The sequence below is a fragment of the Procambarus clarkii genome, chromosome 20 (assembly GCF_040958095.1).
Source record: "Procambarus clarkii isolate CNS0578487 chromosome 20, FALCON_Pclarkii_2.0, whole genome shotgun sequence".
Taxonomy (NCBI): Eukaryota; Metazoa; Arthropoda; class Malacostraca; order Decapoda; family Cambaridae; genus Procambarus; species Procambarus clarkii.
Window position 1 is genome coordinate 24641521 of NC_091169.1, and position 17082 is coordinate 24658602.

The 17082-nt window shown below is 38.9% G+C and overlaps 1 protein-coding gene and 1 long non-coding RNA gene across 9 annotated transcripts in view; both read right to left on the reverse strand.

The window, feature by feature from the left end:
- Positions 1-3793: 3793 nt before the first annotated feature.
- Positions 3794-7880, reverse strand: LOC123755570 (uncharacterized). 3 transcript variants are annotated; one of them, XR_011229234.1, is made up of 4 exons: positions 7482-7880; positions 5349-5502; positions 4461-4837; positions 3794-4183 (listed from the first exon to the last, which is right to left on the reverse strand). It is a non-coding gene; the product is annotated as an uncharacterized lncRNA (long non-coding RNA). The 3 variants fall into 3 exon arrangements; XR_011229233.1 differs by lacking the exon at positions 7482-7880 and adding an exon at positions 6493-7431; XR_011229235.1 differs by lacking the exon at positions 7482-7880 and adding an exon at positions 5944-6303.
- A 2024-nt stretch (positions 7881-9904) lies between these two features.
- The window catches only part of LOC123755429 (tripartite motif-containing protein 3), a 239559-nt gene continuing 232381 nt past the window's right edge, over positions 9905-17082 (reverse strand). For all 6 annotated transcript variants that reach the window (XM_045738087.2, XM_045738088.2, XM_045738086.2 and 3 more), the window contains 5 exons: positions 16975-17075; positions 15879-16042; positions 15260-15471; positions 13321-13461; positions 9905-11684 (listed from right to left, as the gene is read on the reverse strand). In XM_045738087.2, the coding sequence (XP_045594043.2) occupies positions 11532-11684; positions 13321-13461; positions 15260-15471; positions 15879-16042; positions 16975-17075 (771 nt within the window). In that variant the 3' untranslated portion in view covers positions 9905-11531. The remainder of the gene's footprint in view (positions 11685-13320; positions 13462-15259; positions 15472-15878; positions 16043-16974; positions 17076-17082) is intronic.

The following is a 17082-nucleotide window of genomic DNA, read 5'->3' on the forward strand; positions in this document are numbered from 1 at the left end:
ATTATGACAAGGTAACTATGGAAAGGATGATAGAACAAATCAGAATCCTGTACACATGGTACAGCATGATTGATGCTGACAATCCCCATCAATATGGAGAAAGTTGCAGCGGGAGAGAATCGGTAATAGCCAGAATCTCGTGGATACAAATATACATGGAATCTGAATGGAAAACAGTTGAGCAGATAGATGCGTTGCAGAATCTGTGGCGAGTGATGGAACACCGCCGTAACTACTATCAGAGTGTGAACATGTTAAGTCATTAGAAGTGTGTAGAATATAAAGTCGCAATGTTTGAGTTAGGAAACCACTATTTGTGAAATGCGTACTATTAAGAGTGTGTAGCATTTTGTACCCGCAGGATAAGTTAAGAATGTAAGTAGTTTATCCTAAATAGCTCTCTACTATTAGACGTAACTGCAACATGCTCGTGTCTGATGGTAGACACCAAATAGAACTACTATTAATGATGACAGTATTTCCTGTGGACTCCATCTCGTGTTGGCCCCTGAATGCATGATAGAGCTGATGAGTTGGCCGAAGAATGTTCCTTTTTTTTTTTTTTTAAGAATAGAGTATAAACTTATTGTCAATAAGCAGTCGGAGCAATAAACAAAGTTCGCAATTTTTTTTTCTTTAACCGAGGCCGTGAAATACACCCTGTATCATACATTAGGAGGCACACGTGTATGGATCATGTAAGAAAATCTGCAGACTTGATGTTACTACTGCTTGTCTTATAACTCAGTCTAAGTCTCTCTGTGAAATCTCATGATACGCGGATGTAGACGTGACCAAATGTGAAGTGTAACCATTTTTTATTTTTTGATCTCGCCCTCCGTAACTGGTGTGCGAAAATTTGTAATTGTTGCCGCTAGAGGCGGCTAGTGGATAAGTGAAATCGGAGAAATCTATAACAAATGTTCCAGAAATAGTTGGTTGAAAACTATCTGCTACCAGAAATCCTCTTAACATTCAGTTTGGTAACTGATTGTAATGTATCCACCGCTGCCCACTGGATTGGGGATGGTGTGCAGGACAAACATACATTGACAGTACGTGTCCTCATGTCAGTTGCTTGCTTTAGACTGTACTTGTGGTCGATCTTGAACCCAATGATGTGTATTGAAAATTTTAAGTAGCCAATCAAGAATGTAACTAGCTTAGATAAATTGATTGGTTCTGGCAGAGAGCCAATTGTGACTCTGTACCACTTTCCACTACCGCCCACAAGATGGGTATGGGGTGCATAATAAAGGAAGTAAAGTTTGATGTGTTAATTGAAGACGGCTACGAAACTCCTACTACATAGCCTTCCCGGTTTGGTGCCGTTTGATAATTACTTACGAAAGTCGCGGCTACATTACACGGCACGAACTTACACGAAATGGTATTATACGACGCGAAACGGTACACGAAACATTACACATGACATTTCGCGAAACTACATTACACATCACTAAACATTGCCCGACGCAAAACATTACATTACACGACGCGAAACGACACATTACACTGCGACATCACGCGAAACATCCTTACACAGCACATCATTATGTTAAACGCGAAACGACAATGCACGACATTACACGACGCGAAACGACACATTACACTGCGACATCACGCGAATCATCATTACACAGCACACAATGTAACATTAAACAACGCGAAACCACATTACGCTACGAAACATTACACAGCACAAAATATCACACTAAAAAACGCGAAACGACAATGCACGACATAACACTACAATACACGACGGGAAACGACAATGCACGACATTACACGGCGCGAAACGACAATGCACGACATTACACTACGAAACATTACACGGCGCTAAATATCACATTAAACAACGCAAAACGACATGACGCGAAACGACAATGCACGACATTACACGACGCGAAACGACAATGCACGACAACATTACACATCGCTAAATATCACATTAAACAACGCAAAACGACATGACGCGAAACGACAATGCACGACAAGAAACGACATTACACGACGCGAAACGACAATGCACGACAACATTACACTACGAAACATTACACAGCGCTAAATATCACATTAAACAACGCAAAACGACATCACACGACGCGAAACGACAATGCACGACAACATTACACTACGAAACATTACACAGCGCTAAATATCACATTAACGCAAAACGACATGACGCGAAACGACAATGCACGACAAGAAACGACATTACACGACGCGAAACGACAATGCACGACAACATTACACTACGAAACATTACACAGCGCTAAATATCACATTAAGCGACGCGAAACGACAATGCACGACATTACACGACGCGAAACGACGATGCACGACAACATTACACGACGCGAAACTACAATGCACGACACAACGACGCGAAACTACAATGCACGACATTACACGACGCGAAACAACAATGCACGACGCGAAACAACAATGCACGACGCGAAACAACAATGCACGACATTACACGACGCGAAACGGCAATGCACGACATTACACGACGCGAAACGGCAATGCACGACAAAAAGCGACATTGCACGACAAAAAGCGACATTGCACTGCGACATCACGCGAAACATTACACAGCCCAAAACATCACATTAAACGCAAAACGACAATGCACGACGCGAAACAATGCACGACACAAAACGACATTACACTACGAATCATCATTACACGGCACAAAACATCACATTACACAACGCAAAATATGACACGACGCGAAACATTACACTAAGACATTCGTGTCGTGTACTGATGTTTCGCGTCGTGTAATGTCGTGCATTGTCGTTCGCGTCGTGTAATGTCGTGCATTGTTGTTTCGCGTCGTGTAATGTCGTGCATTGTTTCGCGTCGTGTAATGTCGTGCATTGTAGTTTCGCGTCGTGTAATGTCGTGCATTGTTTCGCGTCGTGTGATGTCGTGCATTGTTTCGCGTCGTGTAATGTCGTGCATTGTTTCGCGTCGTGTGATGTCGTGCATTGTTTCGCGTCGTGTAATGTCGTGCATTGTCGTTTCGCGTCGTGTAATGTGTGTCGTGTAATGTTCTTTCGCGTAATACCGTAATGTAATGTTTCGCGTTGTGTAATGTGCCGTTTCGCGTCGTGTTGAGTCATGTCGTTTCGCGTCGTGTAGCTTAATGCGATGTTCCGCGTAAACATCACATTACACAACACTGCGAAACTACATTACACATGACCGCGCGAAACATTACAACACGCGAAATTATATTACACATGACACTGCGAGACATTCTGACACGAAGCGACATTACACAACACGCAAAAATGTTCCCGTGGAGAACCCTTAAGTTTACTTTTATATAAAAGTACACAGGTACATTGTTAAACTAAAAAGTGCTTTATCTTACAATACTTTTGTAATTTCTTACCGTACCTAAAACCATTTTTCTTAACTTTTCTTTAAAAAAAAAAAGTTAACTTAAATTACACTAAGGATCCGCCCGAAACTACGCGTACTAGTGGCTTTACATGTAAAACAGTCTGTACTCTGAAGCCTAATGTACCGCCTTGTATATCAATACAAATACCTAGCGAGGGATAAACAGTCAAATCCAGGTTTAACAAGTATTCAACCTACACTAATCTTGTACATTTGGGGGGGGGGGGGGGAAGTAGTTTTTTTTTTTTTTTTTTTTTTTTTACATAGAAAATATATATAGTTCATATATACCCACCCACATCTCTAATGTGACGTAAAAAAACATTAATATTTTCCTTAATCTAAGAGTAAAGGATGTATTAATTTAACGAATATCAACATTTATCCAAACTTTTATTTACTTTTACATTCAAGTATGTTCATCGAGACAAAGGAAAAAAAAATAAAACTCAAAGGGATAGAGTAGCTTAGGCTATTTCTACTCTAAGTCTTTTAGATTCTTTGTGCCAGCTTTTATATACACCAACCATTAACAGACATTATGCCTAAGGTATTCAAGATTATATACCAATTTAGCAATTTTATTATTTTACAACATCATTCGGGAAACCAGCACATTGTCTGCAATAGCAATATATCAAAGGCTGCTCCCACAGACGAGACTACGTCGTGACAGGCAATGTCGTGCAACTTTATTCCGTCGTTATACATGTTCTTCAGTACCCCAAGAGTCCATGCCTTGCTCTCTGGCAGTGGTCGCCCGAGCCTGGGGATGAGAGAGGAGAGTTAACATCAAAACTAGTATATTCTATACAATATGATTTCAGAAATCTTTTGAACTCTACTCAAACTTCTTTACACCCGTTGAAACCCTTAGTGAGTAATTTATACTTTAAAACAGCTACCAAACAATTATGACAATTTCAAGTATGTTTATCGAGAGAAACATCTCGAAAGGATAGAGTAGCTTAGGCTATTTCTACCCCCACCCCCCCGAAGACAATTTCAACTATGACTAAGCTAGTAAAACAATGCATTCAGACCTTCAGTGAGACCACTTTGTGTAGGGTAACAGGATGACCACTGCCAGACCGTCGTGCCTCGCTCGTTGTCCACATGAACTGCATACCACCTAACAAATATTACGTACTTTAACAAATATTACTTGGCCATTTACTAATTCTTAATCCAGCAGGATCACCATATTTCAAGTTTAATACACATGTATTTCATTATTAACACACACTAATAACTACTACTACTTAAACCGATAAAGCCTTATGAAGTTTTTTTCCTCGTCTTTGAAGAGGCTTCTAGCTAATTAGTATCCAAGAGGCCTAGTAACCATTTGCCTTTATCCCAGCTGTGCCCGTTAGTATTCACGCACCACGAGAAATTGTACTTTCTACCAGCTATGTATCTGAAACATTTTAAAATTTTATTATTATTCTAAACTTACTAAAAAGGGGACAATAACTGCCATATTGAGGACGCAACCTCCATCTTGGGGTACTCAAAGTGTATTACTCTTCATTTACATTGTTTAACCAAATCAAACTAGTATATTGTACTTTACGTTACAAGGTATTTTACAGGATTGAGTGTCTAGTTTGCCGTGGCGTTTAAGGCAGACAAACTGGGGTTGTGGGGACTGATTGATGAAGATTAAGCCACTCAAAAGGTGGCACGGGCATGAATAGCCCGTAAGTGGTGGCCCTTTGGAGCCATTACCAGTATCAATAGCCGATACTGGAGATCTGGAGGCGCGACTGCACCCTGCGTCAAAATTGTGGGGGACAAAGAAACCTGGGATATCTAATACAGGCAAGGGTTGGAAGAACAAGGTTGCTACTTTAAGAGTTAAGCGTTAAACGTAATATGAACTGGAAATAGTTTCAAACCGTTTCGCGTTTTTGGAAAAATGATTTTACCTGAAGGAGCACTTCTGGGAAGGAAGAGGAGAGAAACTGCCGCAGACAATACTGGCTTAGGAGACGACCACCACCACTAGGGACTCTTCAGTGGCTGTAGTGGTCCCCTGGAGACCCCTCACGACCAGTATTTTCATCAAAGCCATTCTGGAATCTGAAAACTTACCAATTTCAGACTAAAGTGCATTTAGACTAGCACTTGCAGCAGAGTTAATGCAAGCCAAGGTAAAAATTTATTAACTTTACCATCTTTGCAACAATTACTCTAAAAGTTATTCTGTATAATTGTTAAGTTAGATTTAATCTGTTAACATCTACGATACTGAAACCATTTGTTAGGCATCTAGGCTAGAGTCTTAACCTAGATGTCTAGATTACTTTCACAGAGGCTGAAACTAGAATTTGAGGTGGAGGGGGGCGGGAGGGAGGTTGCAAAGCAGGAAAACTATACAAGACTCAGTGCTACACTTTTGTTCTTAGCAGTCAAAGAAATTACAAAGTCCTTAAGTTTCTTTACATTAAGATCATAGCTTATCAACTGTCTACATTTAATGTTAAGTGTTAATTAACATTGTCCTAAGTAACGAATTATTACCGTGTCAACGTGTATAGCTATACTGCGTATTTAACTACAACTCCTCAACTGCTAAACCAATCCACTGTGGGCAAGTGTCTTTAGACTACCATCTGAATTTTACTCAAGCCGCTTTGTGTAGATCCCGGGGCACAATTGCACCACTACGAACTGGTAGTTACGTTCACTATCGTTCAGATCCAAGGGTCGACTTTTACGTTAACTTTTATAACTAATTACATAACTATACCGACATGAATGAATCTACTGAAATGCTACTCTAAATGCATTTTAACATACGACAGGATGTATATAATTAACTTTGATAGTAAAAAACAGATTAACAATGGATGGACAGCCTAAGATTTACAGAACGTAATTAATGATTTGTAGAAAATTTCACTACTTGCCCATTACTAGAAGGGGGGGGGGACGCAACAAAGGGGTAGGGGGGGGACGCAACAAAGGGGTAGGGGGGGGGGGGACGCAACAAACGGGTAGGGGGGGGGGACGCAACAAAGGGGTAGGGGGGGGGGACGCAACAAAAGGGACCCGCCACATACAGCTCACCTCCAAGAGACGAAGCTGGAACTGTTTACCAAAAGTGAGGTAAAACACACTGACGTGCTTTATGTCTCATCCTTCCTCTTATAACCAGCAGCCCACCAAACCCGGCCGCTGATTGGTTGACATTCACCCTCAAACTCATCCCATTGGTTAACATTATGCGAATCTCAAGGGTCAATTAACAATGGCCAACAACCACTCCTTCACTTCCCCAAATACGAACGAGTCTCTAATGAACCAATAATGGTCCCCAACTTGACTGTTTGAAGTTGTTAATCTAAAAATCTATTTCACAAACCAAATACAACATTTTAATGACAATGTTGCAACAGAACAATAGGTACAACAGAGCAACATATGCAATGGAATCACCAGTCAAGTAGTAATCGTCCGCCAGTCAATAACTGTTAATGGCCACTAGACAGCTACAATATACAATATATGCAATAACACACTAAGAAATCCAACAACCCAAAGTTCCCGACACAACACTGGATGATGTTAAATATTTGCTCTCAATTAACTTAAGATATTGCTCGTTAATGACAAATTAGGCGAGTTTAACTTATTGAAGTGTGAACAATTATGCTTTATAATAGCTATTAACGTCCACGATTACATTGTTCAGATTATTTTTCTGCACAAGTGGCGTCCTCGGCGCTCCTCTCGTCCTCAAAACAAGTCTTCCCGTCACCTTCCTGTCTCCGTCTCCCCAAGGTACTCCTCGAGCGCCTAGCATAGGTCTCAAGACGAGTCTTACAGGATGTCAGCCGGGTCCCAGCTCCTTCCTACACGCCCTCTACAGCTCCAGCCTCTTCACTCCTGCCTGTTATATCTGAATGTTTATCTTGACATTTATAAGCTTATAACTGTCTTATCGTAACCTCCACCTCACACGACCACAACCAGACAATAAGACAACTTAGGGTAGTCTCGGGGTATTAAACAAAATATACAACGACGAGATAACATAACACAACATTGCCTCTCACCACGTCAAGTCTATCACGTGACACCAGCCTCTGATGCCTCTCGTCGGTCTTGCCTCTCAAGTCTTCCTTCTTGGCAACCTGTACACTGAACATTGTTACCTTCAACACTGCCAGTGTATCCTCAGGATGGATATAGGGTTCACAACTAGTCACTCGATGTTTATCTCGGGTCCATTACCACCTATAGGATATTAATGGAGTCCATTACCAACTGTAGGATAAGTATTGGGTCCACTACCGCCAACAGACTGGGTACAGGGTACAATACCGCCCACAGGATGGGTATAGGGCCCACTACTGCCCACCTGTGTGCGGTAGTGGACCTAATACCAATCCTTTGGATGGTAGTGCACCCCATACTCATCCTATGGACGATTGTAGGTCCCATACCCATCCTACTGGTGGTAGTGAACCCCATTCCCACCCTGTGGGCGCTAGTGCACCCCATACCCAACCTGTGGGCGGTAGTGAACACATCCCCTTGGCGGTAGTGGACCCCATACCCATCCTGTGGGTGGTAGCGAACCCAATACCTATTCTTGAGTGGTAGGGGACCCCATAAACATCGTGTGACGTGTTGTGGACCCTTTATCTATCCTGTTTGCAGTAGTGTACCCCTTACACATTCCAACGTCACATCGTTTTCTGTTGACGTTCCTACAAATCATTAATTTATTTATTTATTATTTATTATCCTGAAGATTTTCACAACCTTACACTATTGTATATAATGTTGTTTAACGAAACCATTATTATTGTATGTAATAATGTATAGCAAGCTTATTATAATTTGCTAAGAAGCACCAACATGCCTCCTAGGTGCTAACCTTTAACAAAATGCACTGTAGAATAGTGTTTTAAATCATGGGTTGAAACATCAGTTGACACAAAATGGAGACTTAACTTCTTTTTTTAACTATTTCGATTTTAGTGGAGTATTCATCCGTCAACAGCTATCATCATCGCTGACGAATTCACTAAAATATTAACTATTAAGCTTTAAAATCATCCAAAATACTAAAATAATGAGCCATAGGTGGTAGTTATTTATACCAAAGGTAAACTATAAATCTAAATTAATAATTTTATTATTAGTAATAATTATTAATCATTATTTAACTTTGCCCCAAGTCAACTAGATTTTCTTTATTTTCTCGGAATATTGCTGTCCTCAGGATGCTCAGAGGCAATCAGAAATGGTAATCAATTCCCTCCTTACCAGCAAATTATTTAGCTAAATTTGGAGCACTGTGCTCAGTCCCACAAGGTCTCCGTGCCGTCCTCTGTGCTCAGTCCCACAAGGTCTCCGTGCCTTCCTGTGCTCAGTCCCACAAAGTCTCCGTGCCTTCCTGTGCTCAATCCCACAAGGTCTCCGTGCCGTCCTCTCTATTCCACAACGCTGAATTACTGGCCATTCCCAGGATGCACGTCGTCACTTGGCAGGGACGACGGTTGAGCGACGGTCTCGCTTCATGCTTGGTCGGCGTTCAATCCCCGACCGTCCAAGTGGTTGGGCACCATTCCTTTCCCGGTCCCATCCCAAATCTTTATCCAGACCCCTTCCAAGTGCTATATAGTCGTCATGGCTTGGCGCTTTCGCCCCTCATAGTTCCCTTCTCTTCCCTGGATGCAGAACTGTACAATACATTGATTGCTTTGGTAATTATTATTTAATAATTTGTACACATATTACCCACTACCCATTGGCTCTTTGAGGGTTGGGTGCTGAGTACATTTGGGGGTAAAGAGTACATGTGTGGGTACAAAGTACATGTGGTGTTACAGAGTACATGTACTTGTAGTATTGGACCCAATACTCATTCTAAGGGTGTTTGGGTCCCTATTCCCATCCCCCGGAGGAGGGGGGGTTGTGGACTCCATACCCATCCTGTGGGTGGTAGCTTTGTGTATCCTACTTTATATGTTTTATAGAATACATAATGTACGATCCGTTTTATTTGTATAGAGCGTATTCTATTGTACAGGTATATGTTATAATGTGCCACAAATTAAAATATATACAAATAATAATTCAAAGAATAATGATTATAATTTACTGAGAACTATCAACGTTTCTCAAAACTAAACTGCGAGCCGTCATTGGGATGTAGCCGATTAATGATGTTCGAATCAGATGGAAAATATTACACAAATTCCTCCTTCAAAAAGAGGTTCCTATGCGCTATACATTTGAGATGGTTCCCAATAGGTACAAACGAATTTTCTTTGTGAACGCACCACCCGTCAAACAAGATCTAAAGATCTAAACGAGCGCAGTACAAAGAGTTAAAATTATTTGAAAATTTAAAAATTCTTATTTCCTATATTAAATTTGTGTTCTTACTAAAACACTTTAAATTTTGAATAATTAGGTTACTTACCTGATAATGCAATTTACATTCAAGGATAAGAAAATACAATCCTTCAGGAAATTTTTTTTTTACTGTGATTCTTGCCAACACAATGTTTCCAAGCAAACTATATATTATTATGAGAATTACATAAATGCATAATGTCTTTATGATAAATGTGTTGCAATGACCAATCATATATATACAAATCTATACATTTCAGACTAGTATTCATACATATCTTATTCTAAGAAGCAGACTGAAGAAGATCACACACAGCATCTATCACATTGAAAAGATATGACAGGATAAACAAAACAGGTTTTCACCACTGCCCATTTCTAGGGAGCTAGTGACATCTTAACAATCTCTCCAGTCTAAAACTAATCCCGTCTTACCATTTTTTAATGAACCTGATCCTAGATAAAACGGCATATTAAATAATAAAATTTACGATACATTACCAGGTTATCAAAAAATATATATATAAAAAAAAGAAACGACAATCTTTATACTTCTCAAAAGTATATATATAAAGCTTATAGCTGCAAATACAGATCTTTTCTGCTTGAATAGCAATCACACTATGAAAAGTTGTTATATCAATATATAATAAAACATTTTACCCACATCTTTAAGAAAATTTTACATCAATATATCTGAATATTTCCTGGTATTAGTTCATACAAAATATATCTTATAGATTAAGCACTGATATGGAACATCTGTAACGTTGCCAGCTTTTGTGTTATGAAGCCGAAAGGTTTATGTAAGAACGTTTATCAAAATGTGTGTATTGTGTAGTGTAGTGTAGTGTAGTGTAGTGTGTGTGTGTGTGTGTGTGTGTGTGTGTGTGTGTGTGTGTGTGTGTGTGTGTGTGTGTGTGTGTGTGTGTGTGTGTGTGTAAAACCTTAGGAGTGCCAGTGCAGCCACAATGCTCAACTCCCATAACACATCTGGGAAAATATTTGTAAAAATGGCACACTTACAATTAAAACAAAGCTGTAGTGGTATATATTACTGTACTAATGATATTCAACTTGCCGTGAGGTCATCAATCAAAAATGTGTGAAGTGTTAATATATCAGATTAAGTCTTGCAAATATGAACTACAAACTTTATGGAACTTTAGCACCACAGCCAATAACAAGGAAACCTGAAGATCTTGTGCTGTTCACCTCACACAATTTATCACCATCTGTTACAGTCCATCCACAAGCAGCCTCCACTGATCAATCAACTTGTATGCAGACGATGATTCACAATAATGTGGCTGAAGATATGATGACCAAACCACACACCAGAAGATGAGGAGACAGCCTCATCTTCTGGTGTGTGGTCATCAATCTATTCGTTTTGTAACAGCTGCAGCACGTGTAATCACGAAGCAGTCAGATGCGTACTTCGTGTCAAGTTATAACTTGTCTAGCTCGGCACATGCTTACAAATTTAAGACAAGATACAAAAATAGCTATTGTATTAACTGGAATGCTGAATGTAATTCTTGCGTGAATTTAGGAGAACATGATGTGCTGCATTCCAAATACTTTATTCCCACCTCTTAATGTACCTATCCTGACTTAGGAAAGTAAAAAGGTAATAAAGTTACTCTTCATTTATATAATGGTCATTCCATTCATAGTTTATATAACATGTTTTGTATGTTAATGATGCATACTTCTGATGCACGCAAACAACTTTACTGGAGGTACTTGTACACTTTGAAGCAATGGTTACCAGAGTCTGCTACAAAAATCTGGCCATCAGGTGTGAGGGTCATCCCCTGCGGGCCGTACAAGGGATCAGCAAGGGTGTTCACGTACGACAAGAAAGATCCCTGCGAGTCAAACACCTGAAACACAAACAAAAGGGTAGATAACATGCTGTATTTTCACAACTACTTTGACATCTTTAAAGTTCAACCCAGCTATGCATATACAGTAATATTACACTGAAATTGCTAAGTGAAAATATCAGGTTACAGTATTTATGATAAACTGACCATGTGAAACACCCATATCCAAAAATGTTGAAAAGTGCCTTTCTGAGCAGTTATATAATCATACTGGCTTAGTGCTTTATCCTGATAATTAGCTTTCGGGCCAGGGAACTACTGCTTTCTACTTGTCCATTGTGCAGACTCTTCATGGTGGACAGTCATCCAGCATGGAATGACCTCAAGATGGTTCATTCCAACAAGATCAAAGCCCCTTCCAAGTACTAATTGTTATAAAAGGAACTGCTAAATAATGCTCACAAAACTACCTCTTGGCTCACCTGGCCACTACCTTCAACTGCCACCAGAGCATAAAATATAAACAGTAGTTTCTTCTGCCTCGAGCCTAGTCAAATTATCAGATTCCTCGAAGAGGTGGGCATTGTGGAGTTTGACACTGTTGGTATCAAAATACCGTACTGAATTGTACACCTACTTATTGTAACAGTTTTCTTCAACAAGTCTGAGTAGTGTCTGAAGTTTATCTGATGTGTTTGTTTAATGTTCTTATGTGACACAAGCACTGTTTGCACTACTGACACTGCTAGCATACCGATGTTTGGAAACCCTCACATTAAAGTTTTGCCATGCGTCACATACACATGCTTTGCTTTGTCCTAAAATATTGCAAAGTATTGCATAAACTTCCATGATGGTGACTGTTATTGCTCTGCTTCTGATGAAGGTGTTGATATACATGTTTTTGTGCATTTCCCTATAATTTCTCTGCTGCAAGTGATAGTGGTGTTTACTGTCTGTTCTGCTGAAAGAATCAGCCATTGTTCTCGTTCTATTTTCCTTGTGATGCTGTCGATTTTTTCCTGCTAACTTTTTACCTTCTCTAATTCAATAAAAGAGGTTATTTAAGATTAAGGAATAAATTTATGATATACTAGCTCCCATCTTCAAAGGTTGGTTTGAGTGCCCTAGTCAGTATTGAAAATTTTAAACTAAGGAAAGCATAATGGGTTGGTATTGTCATTATGAACAAATGGCTAAAAAGAAGAGTGTATTTAAGTGAATATAAGAGGTAGGAGGAGGCCAGGACAAAAAGGAGAGGAGGAAGACATGTAAAATGAACGTGTCAAGCAGAAAGGACCGAGTGCACCCAGCATTGAATAAGCAGTTAATAGTAAGCTAAACTAATTAACTACTTAAACAATCAATTTAAATAAAGATTTCTCATTTTAAAACATTAAAAACATTGCCTGAGAAGCAATTTGCATTCAGTTGTATAAAGCAGTGAGAATGTGACACCACTGAGACTACATGATGCTACGTAGTGCAGAAGACTGCGTTTGTGTAAGAGCGCATGCACATCTATTTGCAGGGTTTTTTCTTTAATACTTTCACTTTTTTATTACTGTTCATTCTCTCTCTCTCTCTGTCTCTTACAATGCACCTTAAAAATACTGTCACAACTACATCCCTATATCCACATCTTAAACATTATTTCAAAATACTGTAATATGATGATTTATGGAAATCCTACCTGAATTCTGGAGTTTCCCCAATCGGCAACAATAATATTATCATTCGAGTCTACTGCAATACCAGTTGGAGCATTAAACTGCCCGTTGCCCTCTCCACTTGTACCAAAGGTAAACAAGAAGTCTCCATCACTGTCAAACACCTAAAACAAATAAAAAACAATTAATAAGCTAACCTTGATTTTTCAGTATTTTTTAAATCAGATCTATTGGTCTCACGATGCAATATCTCATCCAGAAAACTTGCAGTCACATTCTGATTGTGTTATAACACTGGCACTGGCATTCTGCTTGCTTGCCCAAAGCAACCACAAGCACCTCTCTCTCTACGTGGAATTCTTGTTTGATATTTACGTAAATTAGACAATGATACAATGGATAATCATAGGGTATGATACAATGATACAATAATCATAGGGGTTAACCAGTATACTAGTACAGTATATTAAAGGGAGGTTGCAATTAATACTTAAAGTTAGATAGTTTGTTAATATGACAATCATAGACATACTAATTACCTAATTATATTTATCTCTAACCCAAAGGCAATGATTGAAATATGTAAATAAATTTGAATACTAAGAACTGATTTTTACAAAACAGTTCAAATATTACAAGACCAGACATGAGGTTTGCTCACTCTTCCACGTCACACCACCCTCCACCTCGCTGCCTTCAAGTCACCACTCTCCTCTTCCTTCCTTGCTCTTTACTCCATAATTTGCTGACTCGGAAGATATGAATGCGTTGCCTCATCTGATAATGGTGGTGGCCACCATTATTTATATAGGTTACAAACAAATCTTAAATTTGCGTTGGCACTCCCAGGGTCTGTTGCCCCCATCTCTGGACCCTCTCCATACCAAATGTTCACCAAAAAACATTGGTGAACATCTTATAACAGGCTTGACCGTTAGTCTTATTGACTCGTGAATGTTCTCTAATGAATGAAGTTAGCTATTATTGCAGACTGTTTAAATCATATACCTCGCAACTAGACCTTAGCACACCATGTAGCCAAAATGCCACACTTTCTAAGCCTGTGCACCATTTTTTTTTTTTTTTTTTTTTTTTTTTTTGAGATATATACAAGAGTTGTTACATTCTTGTACAGCCACTAGTACGCGTAGCGTTTCGGGCAAGTCCTTAATCCTATGGTCCCTGGAATATGATCCCCTGCCGCGAAGAATCGTTTTTTCATCCAAGTACACATTTTACTGTTGCGTTAAACAGAGGCTACAGTTAAGGAATTGCGCCCAGTAAATCCTCCCCGGCCAGGATACGAACCCATGACATAGCGCTCGCGGAACGCCAGGCGAGTGTCTTACCACTACACCACGGAGACTGCATTCATATATATTCATATATTCATATATATTACACTATTCATATATAGTGTGACCTAGATTTACCACTTTCCTATTTACTAAGATTCTCAGGTTAATTTGAGAAGAAATAAATTTGTTCAAATCAAAATTTACAAGATTTTATCTGATATCTTGATATTATTTTCCCAGCTTAACACAAAAACTATTTCCTGAATAATAAGGTCGTCACTGTGGTGGCCAGCACTTATTTTCACCAAGCCTAATCAAATAGCTTATCAAAATTATATTATTCTAAGTAAATTAAACAAAAAAGATGTTTCTTAGCCTTAAAAATTCTTAAATGAAAATTGAAAGATTGCATCTGCATGGATTTGGTGTACATGTTTATAATGATAAGAGATTTGTTCCCCCACCACCATAAATAGTGGACGTCAATACCTAAAACTGTTTACTTCAATCTCTCTACTACAATAACCACTACCTTATTGCAAGTAACACAAAAGATGGCAGAAACAATACGCATTAAAAACACCAAGTTACAAACTTATGCCACATTTAGTATCTCTTCCTATCTATTAAGCACAAATTTAACTACACACAAGCAAAATCTCACCTTAACACAGTGGTTGTGGAAGTCAGTGATGGCAATATGGCCTCTGCTGTTTACTGCTGCAAAATGAGGGCCAGCAAAGTGATATTCATCGGTTCCTCGGTTGCCAAACTTGGTTATTAGTTTCCCAGATTGTTGAAAAATGCACACACATGATGCCTTGTTGTCCACAACAATGATATGCCCATTGTTATCTACACAAACACCTTTTGGACCTAAGCAGAAACAAAATATTATTTATAGAAATCCAGTTGTACAATGAGATCACAATAATGTGATGAATCTATGAGAAAGTATGGTAGCCATACAATGGGATCAAACCCACTGAAGACAGGGTCTGTGCCTAGGGAGTTCAGGTACATACACAGGTTCGATCCCATCGTACTGCTACCACATTTTACTCGGTAATCCACTTATTCATTATGTACTGTATCATGTAAATTTGCCATTAAAGTAATAATCTGAAAGTCTTTATGAAATGTAACATTGAAGAAACAAATTGATAAAGACAAATTTTCAACATTTCTATACAATTTATTTTGCTCAAAATTGAAGTAAAAGTATTACAAATGAACATTTTCCAACAAGTACCGCAACTGCGGTGCTCTATTTTAAAACTCACCCAACAGCTTTCCGTTACCAATTCGGTTAATGTATTTCCCAGAAGGTTCAAAGATAGATACCCACTTGTTCTCATAATCTGCTACAACATAGTTCCCATTTGGTAAAGCAGCCACTCCAGTCGGCCTCTGCATCTGACCAATTCCACGACCTCGCACACCAAACCTATTCAGAAACACAAAAATATGGCTTAATTAAAATATGGCAAATCCTAAACATGAAACTACATTAAGATTTGTTACAATATTTTGAATGTCAATAGGACAATGCCAAAAAATTAACGGGATGGATGTAAAGGAATAAATAAATTATATTAATAAATGACTAAATGGCTGTAGGAATAAATGACAATGGCTGTAGATTTGGTAATTTTCATAAATGGAGGTTTTGCATTACCAATACATAAGTATATATGGTACAGGTGTGAATAATTAAAGAAGAAAGTAATTGTGTGCTTATGAAGAGAAGCATGTTAATATGTGATATACAAAATCAATAAGAGGAATTTGTGAAGGTTTGTCAGAACACAACAGTTATGTAAGACAAGATTGGAGGTGTAGTGGTGATGGCACCTCGCAAGAATTCAAGTTGTGAGAGATTATAAACATGGAGAAATTGCCTATGAAATAAACAAATTGTAAATGGGTTAGCATAATGAATGTAAATTATCCCAGAACAAAGTAAATTATTCTACTAGAAAAGGCTTAAGGTATCAGGGGCCAACAATTTAAAGCTGAAAATGCCACAATGTACAAACAATGTCGTACACAGACATTGATGTCGTAAGACAGACAAAAGGTGACGTACTTCACCAATAGGGGCATAAACCCATGGCATCTCCTATCTGCCCAAACCATATCAAGGCAGCACCAGAAATATACAATGCAGCTGGAAAAATCCTTGGGAAGAATAGATGACCTGCCACTGGATACTTCTTGTCGTTGAAACCAATAGAAACTTGGATTAAGATAAAGTCTACTGAAACTCTGAAGGTAGTTCTAGGAAAAGCAAACTATTAAGACATTCAGTTTTAACATTCATAATTCAAGCACCATGATATGCACGTATTTACACATTGGAAGTGAAGTTAGCCTTACCTCAACTTACACTCCCCAGTGATTGTAAAAACTTGGACACACTGGTTATTAGAATCCGCCACTGCAATGCGACCATCTTTGAAGTTACTGAATGCAATACCCTGCAAT